The sequence below is a fragment of the Engystomops pustulosus genome, chromosome 6, assembly GCF_040894005.1.
Source record: "Engystomops pustulosus chromosome 6, aEngPut4.maternal, whole genome shotgun sequence".
In the NCBI taxonomy this organism is placed as follows: Eukaryota; Metazoa; Chordata; class Amphibia; order Anura; family Leptodactylidae; genus Engystomops; species Engystomops pustulosus.
Window position 1 is genome coordinate 91603453 of NC_092416.1, and position 20492 is coordinate 91623944.

General features: G+C 42.8%; 1 protein-coding gene across 1 annotated transcript in view; it reads left to right on the plus strand.

Annotated features, from left to right (window-relative positions):
• SHANK1 (SH3 and multiple ankyrin repeat domains 1) overlaps nt 1–20492 on the plus strand; it is a 410365-nt gene that overhangs the window by 241538 nt on the left and 148335 nt on the right. Inside the window, exons 9-12 of the mRNA XM_072110375.1 lie at nt 470–547; nt 7776–7842; nt 7933–8215; nt 9630–9793. Coding sequence (XP_071966476.1) covers nt 470–547; nt 7776–7842; nt 7933–8215; nt 9630–9793 — 592 coding nt within the window. The remainder of the gene's footprint in view (nt 1–469; nt 548–7775; nt 7843–7932; nt 8216–9629; nt 9794–20492) is intronic.

Genomic DNA, 20492 nt, shown 5'->3' on the forward strand with positions numbered 1-20492 from the left:
GCCTCGGTCATGGGTCCACCAGATGCCTTGGGCTCCAGGTGACCACCCAAAACCCTCTACTATAATATGTTCCTACTCTGTGTATAAAAGGAGCAGAACTAGCAGACTTTGGCTACTACATTAATGTCTAATTTATTAACATGCAAGTTTTGTATTCATTTTAGACCCAGCAATGGAACATTGAGCCCTCTTTTAGAGAATGCACCAACGGTTTGCATCAATCTGCACAATAAATGCATTTCCATCTCTAACCAGCTCAGCTCAGACATCTGTACATGATGAAGCTTTTCCACCCCTGTGCGTTCTCCACAATTTATCTATTTAATTCACCTTTGCCTTTCAGTGACAGGCAGTACTTACCTTGTCATTGATCATTGTGTTTGCACCTGTACAAAGCAAATGATAATGTTGTACCCTGCTGTTCTTCACTCATGCTGAGTTATCTGTCACTCTTTTTCATTACCCTCAGGAGAGCTGTGCTCGAGTATTGCTGTATCGGGGATCAAGGAAGGATATAAAGAACCACAGTGGACAGACCCCTTTCCAGGTTTGGACATTACACCTTAAATATTACTTGTAGTTTTCTAGTGCATGCAGTTGACAAAATGAAACTGACAGAGGTCTAAGTTTTGGGGGTGGGCCCTGGTGCTTAAGGGGGCACAATATCCCATATGCTACATGAAAGCACAACAAATGTCACATGGATAATAATTAGGCCATTTTCGTTTTTTTGCATTTCCATTTTCCATAATTTATGGCGATTACTGTGAAGCTGGAAAAAATATTCCAGATGCAATAAAGTTTTAGAAAAAAAGGCATTTTCACCATTTTCTTGTGGACACAGTTTTTACGCTTTCACTGTGCACTCCAAATGATAATCCAAATTTTGGGGACTGAGTAGCGTTTCGGACATTTGGACGCTTTTCCGTTATAAGGTTTAATTCTGGGAATAACCATTTTTATTTTGATACTACTGTTTAGACCCCAAGGGTACTTTAACCCTTGGGGTTCTGATCATTCCTACCATATGCTGCAATACTTCAGTATTGCAGTATATGAAGAATTTCCTATGGATCTATAACAGTGTACCCCTGGCACATTGTTATAGATCCTGACCAATGACAAGTCCTGAAGTCTCATACAGACTCCAGGCTAGCATAGAAGCTCCCAGATGACATCAGGACATTGGCATTATGCATCCAACACCGATCATGTATGAAGGCTCAGACCTTATCATACATCCTTTGTGGCATTATGATGTCCATGTATGTCATAATGTGTTAATGTGTCAAGTGACGAAGATTATTCTATCATCTATTTGTCTATAGGAATTAACCAAAAAGTTGAAGGATATATAGTTCTCTACTGTTTAACTTGATCCCATATCAGTTTGAAAAGATTATCAAAACTTTAGCAGACAGAAGATGCTATGATCAGAATCTCAACTTGATGTCTAGTAAATTAGAAACATTTTGTTAAAGGACATCAAAATCAAGCATGATAAACCAGAGGCACTTAGTCATAGATCCAGACACAGTGACTGTGGTAATTGTCTTATATTTCTTATCCATGGCCTTCTTCCTTTTAACGAACTTTCATAATTATGCTAATGAATCTGAAGAGCAACTGAGGGGGGGGGGTTCTCAGAGCTCCTCTGTGCTACAGATTCACAGGCTGTTACAGTGTGTAAGTAGCTCTTCTCTATCCCACTGTGTGCTGGGGCTTCGTCTGCTGCAGTGGGATTACATCAGGTGGAGGGGGGGGGAGTGCTTAGCAGGAGCAAGTGGCAAGGTAAGACAGTCCAACTGCCTGTGAATCTGCAGCATGGTGTGGCTCTGAGAACCACCCGAGGAGCCCTCAGAGTTTTATAATTATTTTAATGAGCCTGAAGGGCTCTGGGTGTGTTTACATAGGCTATCAGCATTGTAGCTTCACAGGCCGTTACAATGAGCAGATCATGTCTTCCCACCCCTTGCACTTCCTGCTGCTGATACAATACAAAGGCAGGGGGAGGGTAAGACATGTTCTGCCCATTGTAAATTGTTTCTTTAAGTGCTTCACAGAACATTTTAGCCTTTTCATATGGAAAACCACTGGAGGCCTTAGACTTATCATTATAGGAGAATTAATTAGAGAAGTTATGAGCTGGTGGGCAAATCTAAGTACTGAAGTTTATGGTTCACCCTGGACTCTGTGGACCAGTGAGGGTGCAGTCACACGTTGCGTTTAATGCATGCATTTAACAACGCATTGCAACAGCTGAAGAGAGATTTGCTTAATTAAACAGCTGTTAACACTTGCATTTACAAAAAGCAACAGTTAATGCATTTTTAACGCATGTGCAATGTCCCTGCCAATGCACATGGCAGAGGAATTGCGAATAAGCCCTTTTCCTATACAATACATATAGAGGTGATTGTGCAGTGGTAGATTCTGCCTGGATAGGCAAGGGTTAAAGAAATGTTATGCAATGATGTTCCACTGTTTGTAACTGGAGTGTGATTGGAGGAGGAGACCACCTGACAAGGGAGTAACTAAACCCTTTGTCAGGGGAGGAGTTAGTCAATCAGAGTTCAGAGAGTTCCAGAAACTTCAGAGAGAGCAGATCTCTCAGGCCCAGCTCTCACCACAGGAGAAGCTGCTAGGCCTCAGCTCATCAACCTGACACAGAGTGATACTGAACCACAAACAGGACAAAGCTGCAGCTTCCAGGATTGGACACAGCTACATCCCAGCCTGCCCCAGTATCCAGGCTGGTGAGACAACTCCTGAGGTTCCTCTCCAAAATCACTCCAGTACTGCAATTGTACAGAATTGTTTGGCGTGTTGTTACCGTTGGTTGAATAAAGAACTGTAAGTTACTTTTATGCACAACATTGCCTACGTCTGGTCCCTAATACAGCTGAACCACCACCAAGGGCGCCCCTTCTATCTACCAGGGACACACACTACAGACTCTAAGGGCTGCCCCAGGAGAACCAGTATTACAGCCTCTCCCTCCATATCATTTCTTGCCAACACCACCTGCTGGAGACCTGCCAAGCTGTAGGACAGCCCCCCGGTCCCCATACCAAGCACCGTGACACTAGCCTGCCTAGGCCACAACCGCCAGCCACGCTGGTATTCTGGGTCCCGGCTGTCTCCAGGCCCCAAGAAAAGACTAGGCCCCGGTGGGGGATGTTGCAAGTGGCGTCACAAACAGGATTTCTACTTCTGTGCCTTATTCTGGCACTATAGACTGTCCTTTATTACAAATCTACTGTGCTGCCTAACCCTGCTGCCATCCAGGTTTAGGCCCAAATGACTTTGTGCTATTTTCTACATTGACTGTGTTAAACTGCTGCCACATGCTTTCAAGTATCGCTCTAGCACTCCGGAGGTTAATCTCTGTCACAGAACTTTACCAGCTCTGCCACATCCGGCCCTGCAGTGCCTGAAGCATTTACCTCAGGGGATTGTGGCGCAGCAAGTAATTCCACCCCGCCAAAAGTCATTGGCGGGAACCCACAGTCTGCACGGGCTAAGCTCCACCTCCAACGCACATAGCGCAGGAGAAAATTCAGCCTGCCACAGCTCCTGGCGGGAAAGACTCGAGCTCCGCCCTCTGGTGCTAAACTCTCCCGCGCTGCAGCGCCAGTGAGAGCCCACGAGGTACCTCAGAGTCAGAGCAGTCGCCTTCCAGCATCAGAGCGGTCAATCGGCCATCTTGGATTTCTCCAAGTGCTGTCTCCTGTCCTGCCGACATGCCGCACAGCCGCCGAAATGAGGAACCAAGTGTCGCATGGTCTGCCCAAGAGCCTCGAGCACCTCCATCTGCTGCACCGCTTACTGCTGTCTCCTGTACGCAGTCTTCAATGGCGGATTCTCCACAGTGGCTGCGTCCTCCGATTCCGGACCTCCAGAGGACCACCTCTGATGTGAGTACCATGGCCCCCAGGGCCTATATCACAGTGACTGTCACTATATCTCCCTTAGCTGGGGTACAACCTGGCCTCCCTGCAGAGGGCCAACATCTACCCATAGGAGGCCCGGCTACAAAAGGGATTCTCTTAAAGGGGCCTGACCCCTTATCTAATGCTGCTGACCAGCCTGCTGAGTATCCAGGACCACCTGCTAAGAGGCCCAGGCTTTCCGGTGAGAACGCCCTGCCAGCTACAGCGCCCCCAAGAGCTACAGGTCAGTCCAGGAACAACAATCCTTCAGCTGTCAGCAATGAAGAAGTTACAGCTCCTGCGGTCATCGTCATGCGCTCCACAGCGTCCACAGCTGCTGAAGGTCATTCAGAGAAGTCCCTGCCTCCTTCCTTTGCTGAGACACCTATCGCCGCAGATGACCTCCCTGCTGTTCCAGCTCCAGATTCTGGGTGTCCTATGTCAGCAGCTCCAGTTTCTACCACCAAGTGTCTTCAGGTGAAAGATCTCAACACTGTTTTCTTCACCCAGCCTGATGATGTACATGCTGCAGTTCCTGCTCCCAGGCCTGCAGCCATTGTTCTTGAGCAGCAAGAATAGTAACCCCTGATGAGCTGTAGCCCTAACAGGTAACTATTGTAAATATATTGTACATATGACTTTATCTGCTATTCCCAGTAGGGCTGAATGCCTATATACCTTGTAGAGCCAGCGATTTTCCTCAGACTCTTTCCCCCTATATATTTATCTCAGTCAAGAGACTCTCCTTGAACTGCGCAACAGTATTATATGCTACATTAGCGTCCACCTCTGCTGAATCAGAGACCTCTGTGAAGGACTCTGTTCCTCCACCTCTGGAGGAGACCCTTCATCTGCACTTTTCCCCACATCAAGGGCTGTGCCCAGAAGATGGACTTTTCTTCAAAAGCCAACCACTACAAGGAAAAGTTGCCAGTGACTTTTGTGTTGCGCTGAATGCTCTTTATTTGCAGGAATTAGACATTCTGTTTGCATTTATGTTTTTCCACACAAGAAAATGCACATTTTGGCACTTTGCTATTGCTACCCTGAGTAGCCATTCTCATGTAACTTTGTAACGTTCAAGCAACTTACCTATTGGGCTGCTAAAGCCAATGTGTGTTATATAATGTTTGCACAACTGTCATTCATTGTCAGTAAGTTTGCACTTAACATTTTCATAGGCTTTGCAGGTGATAGTATGACTGTGTTGGACCGTCTTTATATGTAAATCCTGACCGCAAGCTTACGCCTAGAATCTGAGCTCAGTTATTGTGTGGCCTCTGTAAACTGCGAGTCCTTAGATGACCGGGGGTGTTCACTTAGAATCACCTAGATGCCATACACACAGGGTAAGACCGTCAGACGGCAGGTAAAGTGTAAAATGTACTGTATGTATAACATGTACTACTACTATTACTATTTGTCACCAAGGAAGAAGAGTTTTTGAACAAATAGTCAGGCCTTGGTGCAAGGAGTGGATTACAGGACATGACACCTCACCTTTCCCACATACAGTTGATTTAAAGGCGTTAGCTACCGACTATCTCATATATTTGTATTTTTGTACTTAGTCCAACACCAACCAGGTGCCTGTCTCCAGGACCATGGGCAGTTTGTCCCCTACACTGCACATAGCCAGAACTTCCTCGAGAGTGAAACCTATTTCTTCCTTACCCCTACCGGCTGTTACACACCTGGACCCTCCGGAGGCCATCTGCTGCTGGACAGCGTTGGTTCTCTTTACTCCCATTCGGTCCATAGTCGAGCCGTGGGTGGCTCTTTCAATTGCCCTGTGGGTATGCAACGTCCCTGCCAATGCGCATGGCAAAGGAATTGCGAATAAGCCAATTGGATACAGCTACATCCCAGCCTGCCCCAGCATCCAGGCTGGTGAGACAACTCCTGAGGTTCCTCTCCAAAATCACTCCAGTACTGCAATTGTACAGAACCGTTTGGCGTGTTGTTACTGTTGGTTGAATAAAGAACTGTAAGTTACTTTTATGCACAACATTGTCTACGTCTTGTTCCTGCTACAGCTGTATCACTACTAAGGGCGCCCCATCTATCTACCAGGGGCACACACTACAGACTCTAAGGGCTGCCCCAGGGAGAACCAGTACTACAGCCTCTCCCTCCATATAATTTCTTGCCAACACCACCTGCTGGAGACCTGCCAGGCTGTAGGACAGCCCTCTGGTCCCCAGCACTGTGACACTGCGCCAGCCAATCTGGTATTCTGGGCCCCGGCTGTCTCCAGGCCCCAAGAAAAGACTAGGCCCCGGTGGGGGATGTTGCACATGCATTAACATTTTATTAGCGTGTGCACCTGTTAACACAAGGTTAACACATGTGTTGGTTAACATGAGTGTAAACATTTATATTTACAAGTGTTAACAACTGTTTAATTAGGCAAATCTCTCTTGAGCTGTTGCAATGTGTTTTTAAACGCATGCGTTAAAAGGGACGTGTGACTAAACCCTCAGGGATGAAGTCCAGTTTGCGATCTCTATACTTTCAGGGCTCTTTCAGTATTAAAAATATAGAGTATACTTAGTCTCATCCTTAGTCTTATTTATTTTATGTATTTTATTCACTGTAGGAGATGTGAAGAGGGACGGATAATACACCTAATAATCTGCAGGAGACCTGACTGACTACAAGATTAATAACATTTTCTTCAATTTGAGGTTCACTAGAATACATCACTTGGACCCTGTCTGTGTAGCTAACCAACAAGCACAGTAGACAGTCTCCAGCTGATATTCAATTCCTATGTGCACTGGAAAAGAGGGATTGTTGTGTATATTTATTCTTTAATTTCCTTCTCCTTGCCCCTGGCAGTACAGCATCTGCATAATTTAGAATTATTTGTCATAATTCAATTCACAATCTCATATGGAATAGCTTTCCCTACGTCAGAAGATTTGCAAATGGCCATTAGTATCCTTTCTTATCTGCACGACAATTTCTTAATGTTTATGGGTCGCCTTCAGCTCTGATCTTTACCATCTGCCTACTTTTTTTCTTCATGGAAATCTTTTTTTTTTTAATCAAGTCATTTTTATTGAGACTTTTCATTTTACAAACAGAGAAACATATCCCTCTGAAACATGATCCCATCCACTCCAACCCAAGAAAGAACCACTTTGAGGCATCAGCCTTATATATGAAGATACATTCATGTAACTAAGTAACCATATCAAAATCACTTAGGAACATCAGACAGGAGAAAATAGATAAAAAAATTTAGGTTCACAAAAAAAGCATTCATAGGTTTATGACAAAGAAATGGAGAGGGAAGAGTATCATCATTCATCCACGAACCCCACACCTTCTCAAAATTTTTGACAGTCCTACGTTTACAAAACACCCCTTTCTCTAATCTGATGATGGTGTTCATTCGAGAAATGAATTTGTCAATAGTGGGCGTAGGAGAGAACAGCCAGTGCTGAGCTATATCTTATGGGCATGATAAAGCATTCTACCTACACTTATAGAGACTGCACGTTTTCACCAAAAAGTCCTAAGTTGCATACTGAAGGGGAGGCCATTAGGTCCATGTATTTTGGGAACCAAAACCACCTTCCTATAGGAACCCAAAACCTAGCATTCCCACATCATAGTCATTAAATATGCCCCATCAATTCCACCACTAGGACAGTTGTCATTGTCCCTAAACTCGACCTTATTAAGCCAGCTGGGAGTTCTATACACTCTGTGGACTTATAATGATTGAGTAAGCCTATGAGCTTCACATAGTGATAATGTAGGAACCAATTCCAAAAGATAGGATCTTCTTTATGAAAATCTGTGTCTCATTCCATTTCCTATTTCTTCTTATAGGTAGCTGTTATTTCAGGAAATTTTGAATTAGGAGAACTGATCAAGAGTCATCGAGATACTGATGTTGGTGAGTGATATAAGTTAATATAAAAAGCTCCAGTTTTCATTTGAATTATTAGAAACCATGTTAAATGGGTATGTAAAATTCTATTTACAGTGCCCTTCCAAGAATCGCCTTCTTATGCCATCCATCGTAGGGAGGGAGGGAAAGCTCTTTCTGTTCCCCATGTCCTATTACGTGCCAATAGTGACAACAGCCTATCACTGCCTGACTGGATGGTCTTCTCCGCTTCCACTGCCAATACTGTCACTCTGCAGGGACAAAAGTCCTCAGGGGGAACTATGAGAAGCTCCAGTAGCCCACGAGGTGCCCGAAATCGATCACCTTCACGAGGACGCCACACAGAGGAGTCCAAGAAACAACCACGTGGACGCCCAAGGTACACTTCATAAATAGCCCACTGGTCTCTATATAGTGTGGTTAAAACCATGGACTAAAAGTTTAGGAGTTTTCCAAATATAACATCCATAGGTTATCTACACCACTGGAGGCTAAATCAACAAAGCAATAGATATTCTCCTCCTTATGTACAGTAATGGGATATACTGTAAACCATTTATATAAACTATTATGGATATAAACCATTTTGCTGCTGTTATATTTCTGAATGATATTTTTGGATATTTAGAATGTGACATGATAAAATACCATCAACATAGCAGAATGCAGAGTCTATAGGCCTGGAGCACCTGGCAGCCTCACAGGCTCTGTCTGCAGTCATCTGAGGTAAAAGGCAACGCAGAACACGACTTTGTTTCTTGGCCAAATCCAGCAGCCAGTTTTGAGATACAGTTACTATAATGATTGTGGTTGAAACTTGTGATTGACCTTTCTGTCACTTATTGCACTTTAATAGAGCTCATTCATTGTTTTTGACTTCATCTCCTAATCAACTGTCATTATACTGTAAGTTATATGCAGAGGAGACAGATTTTCATGTAATGTTCATTGGCTGGGGTTTGAATGAGTCTAAACAGCACAATGGGAAAACAGTTTTTCAGTATGATGTTTTCAGTACATTTGTCTAGAACTTCAATTATAAAATATACAGTTTCAACTTACATGCAAATTCAACTTAAGAACAAACCTTCAGACCCTATATTGTACGTAACCCGGTGGACTGCCTGTATGTGGTTGTGGGACCCCGTAGCATTATACTATGGAATCCTGCTTCCAGGGCTGTGTTAGGATCATATTTCCTAGTCTACATATGGCCATACATTTGACCTGTGTATTATATCATGGCTGTTTTAATAGTCCAACTATAATATGCTGATGCACAAAATACTGGATGTGGAGCTCTTTATCGTTATTTGTGTGTTTGGGTACATTATGCCATTGTTTACTTTAAAGATGGCAATGCTAAAACAAATGAGATTTCCTCTATATTAGTTTTTATCCAGAAAACAATTTTAAAATCACTTGGATATGTTGAAGCGTTCTGAAGTTATAACCACTTATAGTGACACAGGGCAGGTTTGAAAAAATGGCCCGTGTCAGGAAGTTGAAAAGTGGCTTCAACGTTAAGGGGTTAATGTTGACTTATGCAATGATCTCTGCAGTCACTGGATAGAAAGGTTAAGCTTTGTGTTTCCTAATTAAGAAGTAATATTGTAAGATTGTTGTCTAGGTTACAGGCATCATTTATCCAGGAAGATTATACCAACAAAAGTAATTTTTAGAGTTTTTAAGATGAACATTTCTATTTTCCTTCTCCAAAATCTAATTATATATGTAAAAAAACAAAACAAACAAAATCCTGGTACTTGCCCTTTATAATTTGTCTTTTTTAGTTCTAGTGGTTCTGCCAAAGATGCCCCCTCTGGTGGGACTGTGAACCATCGCATGAAACGCAAACTATACTCAGCTGTGCCAGGGCGCACATTTGTGGTCACCAAACCCTATCAGTCACAAGGTGAAGGAGAGATCTCTCTTAGCAAAGGAGAAAAGGTCAAAGGTAAACATTTTGTACTATTTATTATATCATATCAAAAATGTATACTATTACACTATTGGCTGCAGGGAGAATATATATCAGCATGGATTTCAACATTAAATTTGAAGCTAAATTGCTACTGCAGGCTTTTTGTTTCTGGGAAAGGAAATAGCGGTCCAGCATCTACCCTGTCAGCCATATTACTTCTCAAACACCTGGAGGGCGGGTCTGAGATTCCCGTTATAAGAGGCCAAAAGACTTAAAACATGGTGAAGTACGGCGGGAGCGGGAAGGGGAACAGGTCTAGTCCTCCCGGTCCCTAAAAAACCGGCGGCTGGAACAAGAAAAAGCAGAGAGATAAAGAGAGAGATAAAGCAGAATATAACCTTACTGCGCCGAGATCCAAGATGGCGCCGGCGGACCATGCGGGTTCAGACCATGCTGATGCATCCAACAGAGATGACTCCCCAGACAGAGACTCAAAAGGTCAGAGCTCTTCCTGGCTATCGAGGTCAACGCTAAAAGACACAATCACATCGGCACTGCAGCCAGTAATGAAGGAGCTGGGAGAAATAAAAGCGGAGGTGAGACATGTGGGGCACAGAGTAGAGGCCCTTGAGGCAGCGCAAGAGGAGATGGTGGAGTTTGCCGTCAGAGGGAAATTGAAAGCTAAAGACGAGCAATTGCACCAGGTTCTAATGATGATAGAGGATCAGGAGAACAGGAGTCGGAGGAAGAATGTGCGCCTGAAAGGTTTACCGGAGTCCTGGGCAGTCGACACGCTACCCAGCGTCATGAAACAGCTCTTCACCAACTTATTAGGAGCTGAAAGGGCAGAGAAAATTGTCATAGAAAGAGTGCATAGGGCACTTAAACCAAAGCCTGCTGCCACTGATCCTCCACGGGATGTGATATGTGGACTTTTGAGCTACCAGGACACGGCTGCGATTTTACAGAAAAGCCGGGACACAGAGAACCTGAGCTATGAAGGAGTAGAAATCTCCATCTATCAAGACCTGGCAGCCTCGACATTGGCAAAACGCAGAGCACTCAGACCACTTTTAGGAAAGCTTAGAGAACAAGGGATACAATACAAATGGCTTTTTCCCTTTGGCTTACACTTCTCTAAAGGTGCACAGCAGGTTGTGATCTAATAAAAGCATGGAAATGCCTTGAGATGAGTCCTATAGCGATCCCTTCATGGATTCCGTCTGAAGACAATATCGCATTACCAGTGCTCAAAGCAACTAGCAAGTGGCAGACAGTAGAAGCACCGAAACCACCGAAAGACAAGAGAAGACATCCACAGAAAGGAGCGTCTTAAAGCAACCAAAACCCTACCGAAAAGCGGGAACTTTGACCATCTTTACTGCCAAACTCCTGTCGGCAGTCAACGGACCCTCATGCCTAGACCCAGAATTATGGTTCAACAAAAGACACAAGCAAAGAACTGCTAGCTGTCATTCGGGACATTGAAGGGTTCGTAAACAAATATGTTCATGAATAGTTTTGTGTTATCCTTATGCTACTCCCTATGCACAGCCATTGCCTGATAAGGGAGATAGTTGTAGTTCACTTACTCATTAAGATCTCTTAAGTCAAGATCTGCAAGTTATGCACTGTCTCTTGCGTTAATTCAAGTTTTACCATGTTTGTTGTTAGAAACAAGTTACCTGAGCTAACAGATAGCTCTAGGGAAATTGAGACACCTCATGTTTAATCTACTAACCGTTGTATGGTTATTCTAAGCTACAAGGGATTCTCAGACTCCGGTTTTTCAGTGTTACACCCACAGGAACCGAGTCATATGACCCCCAGCGAATACCAGCGCACTAGTGAGGCGCATGCAGGGCTCCTACAGGTAGTAGGCGCAGTGTGGAAACTAGCCCTCACTCCAATGACACAAAATAGAACGTGTCATCACAATAGGTTATTGTTATTAAGTTTTAGTTCACACCTCTTCCCTATCCCTACCCACACTCACAGTAGTAGGTAGATTTCTAAGCTCCCGAATAGGGATATAAACGAGAAAATTTTAACCACTTATGGCTGAACTGAAAGTCACAACATGGAATGTCAAAGGGATGAATTCCCCCCAAAAGAGAGCCCAACTCCTTCTTCTTTTAAAACAAGGAAAAACTGATGTGGTCCTACTGCATGCGACCCACTTTAGGGAAAGACATGTACCACGGGTTTCTACAACCTGGTTTTCACAATTTTTCCACTGTAGTCATCCCACCTCAGCCTCTAAGGAGGTCTCAGTTGGATTTCACAAAGAGGTACCTTTCATACACAAGGACACATACCAGGATCCAGAAGGTAGAATGATACTAGTGAAAGGCACAATAGGAGGGCAAATATACACTTTCGCATCCCTATACGCCCCTAATCAAGGCCAATGGACATGGCTATGCAATGCTTTAGAAACTATTAAGAGGTTTTCAGAGGGTATGTTGCTGATCGGAGGAGATTTAAATGTCACCCTGGATCCTCTGACGGATTCGTCCACAAGACACTCAGCGGTCCCCTTTAGGGCCTTGAGGAAAATGAAAATAGCACTACAAGAACTAAACCTCATAGACACATGGCGATTGATTAATCCTACAACATCTAACTACACTTTCTATTCAGGTCCCCATGGCTCATACCAGGGGTTAGATTACCTGTTCATACAGTCTAGACATGCACAACAAGTAATTTCTTCAAATATAGGGGTGATATCATTATAACAGAAATAAGAATGTCACATATGCCGATCCGAGATTGGACCTGGAGGTTAAATGACTCATTATTAGAGGACGCAGACCTACTGAAGGAATTGACAGACAAAATGACAGCATCCTTCGAAGAAAACAGAGACTTAGTAACTGACCCGATAACATTATGGGAGAGGCAGAAAATATTAACGAGAGGTTATCTTATGGAAATGGGGGCTAGAGTCAAGAAGAAGAGAACAGCCAAAACCTGTGACCTTTTAGCAAAATTAGCTAAATTAGAGAGACAACACAAAAGATCACAGATGTTAGAAGTTAAGGAAAAAATACAGCAGACTAGAGAAGAACTAAAAGACGTAATAAACATTCAAACAGCAAAAACATACGCAAGATCTAGACATAGATTTTATGCCCACGGAGATAGGTGTAGTAAGACGATGACTCAGCTATTCAAGAAAGCACAAGCAAAGACGTATATTACCGCAATGTGGAATGACTCAGGAAGGGCTGTAACGAGTATTATACAAAACTCTATAACTTGGGACAGGACGAAGACCCACAGCAGAAAAGTACAAGGACCATAAAGATACACGAGTTTCTTGAGAACATAAAACTGCCAAAACTAGATGACAACACAGGAAAATCCCTCCTACAACCGGTCACAATAGCGGAATTAAAGAAAATTATATCATCAATCCCGAGTGGCCATAGCCCGGGACCTGATGGTTTTACCATAATGTATTACAAAAGATTAGGTAATTTATTATTACCACACTTAGCAGCGATGTGCAACAAGTTATTAAAGGGTAGCACCCTGCATCCACTCATGCTACTGGCACATATCACCATATTACACAAAGAGGGGAGAGACCCTGAGTTAGCTGGAAATTATAGGCCAATATCGCTATTAAATATTGACGTGAAAATCTGGGCAAAACTGCTTGCAGCCAGACTAGCCCCATTGCTACCAAAACTGATCTCACCGGAGCAAGCCGGATTCATAAAAGGAAGGGAAGGTAAAGATAATGTCTTTACCCTAATGCAAACTGTCATCCATGCACGCAACCATAAAATACCTTTAGTCCTTCTCGGCACGGATGCCGAGAAGGCATTTGATAGGGTTGATTGGCAGTTTATGGAGGCTACATTAGAGAAATTTGGGATCCCCCCAGCTTTTATAGCAGCAATTTTTAGTCTGTACTCCTCCCCCCCCCCCCCCGCACAGATTAGGGTCAACGGGGTATTATCCAAACCATTTAAAATAACTAATGGAACGAGGCAGGGCTGCCCCTTATCCCCCTCTCTATTTATACTTTGCCTAGAAGCATTAGTGCAACACGTTAGGCAGGACCCAAGGATAGAACCAGTCACAATGGCAGGGAGGAAATACCATTTAACTGCATTTGCAGATGATCTGGTTTTCTTGATCACAAAACCGAAGCCAGCTCTCCCTGTTATGCAGGAGATGTTTACTTATTTTGACTATATAGCGAACTTTAAAATTAACCTAAGCAAATCAGAGATCTTGAACGTGACTTTAACCCAACAAGAGATAAATAATATTAAGCCTACCTCCTCCTTCACTTGGCAAAATGACTACATTAAGTACCTCGGCATAAAACTCCCGGGTGATCTAAAAAAATTATACAAACTTAACTTCTCCCCCTTAATAACGGAAGTTAAGAAGCTGTTGACCAGTTACAATTTACCGAATATATCTTGGATGGGGAGGAAGAATGTGCTTAAAGCATATGTATTACCTAAAGTATTATACCCCCTGATGATGCTACCAATTGAGATACCCACAAAACTTTTTTACTGAAATAAGGAGACTGTTTTCCTCCTATTTATGGAAAGGGAAGAGGCCTAGACAGGTGCATACCCTACTCACCCGGAAAAAGATGAGAGGCGGACTAGGACTTCCTGACGTTCAAATGTACTATTGGGCTGCACAAGCAGCCAGAGCACTTCGCTTCAGACTACCGACAAAAGACACGACAGAGGCATCTTCTAGCTCAGGAATACAGGATAAACAACTCCTGGGGAGAATATGGATACCACCTCCATGGCAGGGAGACTCAGAGGGTTTGAAGAAATGCTGTTAGTAGTGATCAAGGCCTGGCACAAAGCTAATTCTAAGATAAAAATTTCGGAATTCCCATCCCCACTAATGCCAGCAAGTCGAATTCCCTTATCCCTAACAGACAGATGGAATGATATACCTAGCTGGTGGTCCCGACTTGGTGACTTAACGGTTAAAGAACTGCTAGATAGCATAGAGAAGGATCCACACGAAAGCGTTCTTAACAAGCTTAAAGGTATGGGGCAGGCTCACTTTATTAAGATACAACTCACCTCGACATGCAACGCATTCAAAAAAAGATTTGGCCCTCTTAGAGAAGCAACACCACTGGAGTTGGCGGTTGCAGTGGGAGCCCCGAAAGCAGTTACCCTGTCATACTTATATGATTGCATAGCAGCTTCTAAAGCTCCAGGCCCACCTTTATACATATCCTCTTGGGAGAAGGAGCTGGGTCTAAATCTTTCCGAAAAGGAAAAACTATGGATAACACAACACCCATACGGGTTTTCCAGATGTGTACGTCTCCAAGAGAATCACTTTAAATTGCTAGCACGCTGGTAAAAAACACCTTTACACAGATGGGGGCTACATGACACAGGTCTCTGCTGGAGATGTAATAAAGATCTAGGCTCATACCAACACCTATGGTGGACATGTACAAGTATTCAAAACTTTTGGTCCAACATCCAAGACAATATTCGGCAGATAAGCTCACCAAAATTTTAATTGGACCTACCGACGATATGTCTAGGACTATCCCCAGGGGGTGGGCACCTGTCAGCCTCAAAATTGGAAACATTTCTCATAGCAGCAGCTAAATCGCTCATACCTATACATTGGAAACAGACAATTACACCCCCTCTGAAAATGTGGGAAGACAAGGTATCCGAAATATACCGCATGGAAGAGATCTCAAGTTGGTCCTCACATACGCATGTGGAATTCAGTAAAATATGGTCACCATGGAAGAATTATTTAGAGAAACAACGGAATACGGTACCGGGGTAGGTGACCACTCCTATCAGAGTAAGGGCACAGGCTTCCAAATTGGATGTAGGTCAGTAGCACTGTCCAGTCAACCACTCAGCCATGACATAACTAGTGATGTATGAGAAAAAAATTCACAACCACAAGACAAGATAGAGTAAGAACCTACTACACCCCCCCCTCAACCCCCCTATTCCATCTTCTACATTGACCTTCCCTCCCCTCGAAGGTCCGTATCTGATGTTATTTGGAATGTATTTAAGATACTTACAATATATATACCAAAAAGCTCAGTGTAACTCAAAATATGACAATGTTTATTTACTTGTATATTGTGGATCTTTACATTGTACAGTTTCTACTGTAATTTTATTGAAAATAATAAAAAACAGAATTGTTAAAAAAAAAACACCTGGAGGGCGCTACTTTCAAGATTCAGTTTCTAACTTTTCCTTATCAACTCTCCTACTCTGTATATTACTCTCACAGGTCTCATGCACAAGACGGTTTTTGGCGGCCATAAACTTGCAGTCCAAACAGCATGTCTCATTATGACTGCGGTCTCCCAGATCCCTCCCATCTCCACCCAGAAACTTCCCCCAGTTTTCATCCCAAGTGCACTGAGCCTCTCTATGCATGAAGGCTTTGCAGATATAAGAACCACTGTAGGTTACTAAAATTTGAGTCGAGTTTTGGTGGATCAGTGAAAATTTTGACTTATACAGTGGAATATTTTGAACTTACATTGGGTGTATTCACATATAGCAAAATTGTTGCAGAAATGTCTGTGATGGGTTTATGAAAACCCTATAAAAATATTGGAAAAGCTTGAAAAACTTGCCTTTGGAGAGGCACAATATCAAATAAAATAAAATATTTCACGAATAGCAGTTATATTACCACAGCATGTTTGTCATGGCAAGTAGATGTTCAACCTGGAGTTTGGTGTGGATTTTTAGCTACTGTATAATTATATTTATGAATCCTGAAATATCATGAATCGTTGTAACACTTCCATCTAGTGGCAAAATATCAGCACTTTTACACATGAAAGAGCCGTTTGTTAGAGCAGGTAACAAATATGGCACATATAGTACACATCATGTAACATTTTCCAAACATGGGAAAATGGCAGAATAAATTATTTAATTGTATTATTTCTTAACAGCCGTTCATTTTCCTTAAATTATTATTGCTGCCGCTATTATTATTCATCTGAGATTTTTCTCTTTATATAGCTATTTCTATTTTGTGCTAGCATTATTTACTTATATAGCATAACAAAATATATAGTATAAGCCTACTTGTTATATAGTTTAAAAATAGCACAATATCACTTGACATCACAGATCATATTACCGTATTTTTTGGACTATAAGACGCACATTTTTTCCCCAGAAGATGGGGAAAAAACTGTGGTGCGTCTTATAGTCCAAATGTACTGAGTGCCGGCGTCTCGGCCCTCCACTGCAGGAGAGAATGGAGGACGGCACATGGCAGTAAGCGCAGGGGCAGTGCTGAGCTCGGCTCCACACACAGCTGCTGCCTCTTAGTTTCTATGAGCAGCGGAGCTCATGCAGGGCACACAGACTGTGACACCACTTCCAGGTTATCTGATGAAGGGAAGCAGAAGCCACGCCCCCTCAGCACGGAGCTCTCACTGTGACCTCACAGGTCAGGTCACTGTCCAGAGTCCCAGCTGCTCTGCTGTAGGGCCATCAAATAACACTAAAGAGGGGACAGGACCTGTGACCAGTACAGGAGTCTCTGCTCCTGTGCCTGCTGTGCTCTTCTCACAGGTGTGTGAAACTGAACAATTCCCAAACAGTGCTTGTACAAGGCACAGGAGCTTACAGTCTATGTCACCCCCTGTGTCCTCCTCCTCCTCATAGATTGTAAGCTCTTGTGTTCATTGTACAAGCATTGTCACCTCCTGTGTCCTCCTCCTCATAGAGTGTAAGCTCTTGGGCCATTGTACAAGCATTGTCACCTCCTGTCCTCCCCTCCTCATAGATTGTAAGCTCTTGTGACCATTGTACAAGCACTGTCATCTCCTGTGTCTCCTCCTCCTCATAGAGTGTAAGCTCTTGGGCCATTGTACAAGCATTGTCATCTCCTGTCCTCCCCTCCTCATAGATTGCAAGCTCTTGTGACCATTGTACAAGCATTGTCACCGCCAGTGCCCCTCCTCCTCATAGATTGTAAGCTCTTGTGACCATTGTCACATATACAGCCCTGGCAACTATTGAGACCCCCTGACTACGTGCCAGCATAAATCTATCTAAAGAGCCATAATTCCCATCACTAATTCTGCCCCCAACACTGGTTGGCTGAGCTTGGTGCTAGCCCATCAGTGTTGGGTCAAAAGAACCACAACCCCCCCACCACCACCAAGTGTTCTGTGTAGTGCTGAATCTGACAGAACACTTGTACTGTCAGCACGGGAGTCATCCTTCAGCATCAGGTAACAGTGTCCCATAAAATGTCCGCTAATAAAGTCTCCCCATTAATTCTCCCCGAACGCAGTACACTTCACCAAATGTCACACAATGACCCCTAATAAAAGTATCCCATACACAGTCCCCTTAGGCTACATTCACATGAACGTGTGCCCGCCGTACGTAGCACGGGGGGCACACGTTGATGCCCAGGAGGGGGGGAGGGCTGCTCGCCCCTACCCCTTTCCAAAGAGAAACATGGCTGCACCGCCCCGTAAGGCGCTGCTACTTCACTGTTACTTTATTAAATATTTTAGCACACTATTTGGGGAAAAACACATTTTTTTCATATTTTTCCACCTCTAAAACCTAGGTGCGTCTTATGGTCCAGTGCGTCTTATAGTCCGAAAAATACGGTACTTAAGGGAAATCAAGCATGATAAACCACGGACAGAGAAGGACATGTATCATAGTTTTTTCTTTCTGTGGTGAATTTTTGAGACATTTGGAAGCTCTTTTTTGCGCCTTTTATATGATCCTGTCTTTCTACTTGTGATACATATTCAGTTTTTCCTATCCTGGCAGGCACAAATTTTGGCTTTTTTTGAGACTTTTTGTAGCAAATGTCTCAAATCCACATGGACACAAGCCACATGAGAGGTTATATGCAGGAGTGGACACTACTGTAAACTTTGGATTTGAGGCTGTGTCCTGCATTTTTAACCCCTTAACACTCTGTGACGCATATATCCGCCGCAGACCTATTAAAAGTGTATGAAGAGGGCTCACGGGGTGAGCCCTCTTCATGAAGAGATGGGCTTTGCTGCATATTCCAGCAAAGACCCATCGCTTACTCCCGCGGTCTGTGCTTGCACCGATCGCGGGTGTTAACTTCTTCTTTGCTGCCAGCAAAGTTGTATTGCAGTATATGGTAGGAACGATCTAACTATCTAGGGTTAATGTACCCTAAAGGGTCTAAGAAATTGTGAAAAAAGAAAAAAAAAGTTTAAAAAATGTAAAAAATTAATAAAATATTAAAAGTTCAAATCACCCCCTTTCCCTAGAACTGATATAAAATATAATAAACAGTAAAAATCACAAACACATTAGGTATCGCCGCTTCCCAAAATGCCCGACCGATAAAAATATAAAAACGGTTACGGCCGCTGGTGAACTCCGAAACGGGAAATGGCGCCCAAATGTCCGAAATGCGACTTTTACACCTTTTTACATGACATAAAAATGTAATGAAAAGTGATAAAAATGTTGCACAGTCCTCAAAATGGTAGCAATGAAAATGTCGGCTCATTTCACAAAAAATGACATATCACACAGCTCCGTACACCAAAGTATGAAAAAGTTATTAGCGTCAGTAGATGGCAAATTTTTTTTTCCTTTTTCGTACACATTCGTTTAATTTTTGAAAATGTATTAAAACGCAATAAAACCTGAATAAATTTCATATCACGGTGATCGTCCCGAACCAAAGAATAAAGTAGAGGTGTTATTTGGAGCACAGTGTGAAAGTTGAAAAAATTGAGCCCACAAGAACGTGATGCATATGCGTTTTTTTTTTTTTTTCTTCCCACATTTGGAATTTTTTTCTGCTTCCCAGTACATGGCGTGGAATAATAAATAACATCATGGGAAAGTACATTTTTTTATGCACAAAATAAGCCCTCACACAGCTCTGTACAAGGTGGAGAGTGAGATATGAGCAAAAAAAACCCTGCGTCCTTAAGGGGTTAAACACTATAGTCACACCCCAGGGAGGCTGCGGTCACACGTGGTGTTAAGGGTGCGGTCATACGTTGCGTTTTAATTGCCTTACAAATGTGTTAGCGTCACGTTTACTTTGCATTTTGTAAACACAAATGTTAACAGTAATGTAATTGGACAATCATTTCAAAACACCCTTGGAAGTAACCAATACATTTAAAGAAAATGCAAATGCAAAAATGTATGCATTTTCAAAAAATAGGTTACAATACATTTGAAGCATGTGAAATAATTCCAATTTACATGTTAAAACAGGATCCATGAAAAAAAATCCTTCCATTGCACCTGCCCTGGACCAGGTGCAGATTTGCACCTAAAAAGTCACAAAAATGTACAAAAAAAGTAATACATAAGTGAAAAGTCGCACGGAACATCTGGAAAATAAAGATACAGTGAAAAGTTGCAAAAACGGCAAAAGTCACAAAAAGTGCAGAGAGGAGGGTGAGACTGAGAAGTTCAGTGTGACAACAGCTTGTGAAGCCAGAGCACAAAGGGCTTCAGTAACACACCCATAGCCCTTCAGGCTAATTAGCATGAGTTTAAATCTTTATTTTCAAAAGAAAGGAGGCCATGAATAACAAATATAGGAAATTGACCAAAGTCACAGGTACCTTAATTTTTTATTTATCTCAGTGAAAAAGTGACACTTCAGCTCATTTGCATATGCCTGCTTTTTATAGGTAAATGGATGAGTTGGAATATTTCCAACAATACCTGAG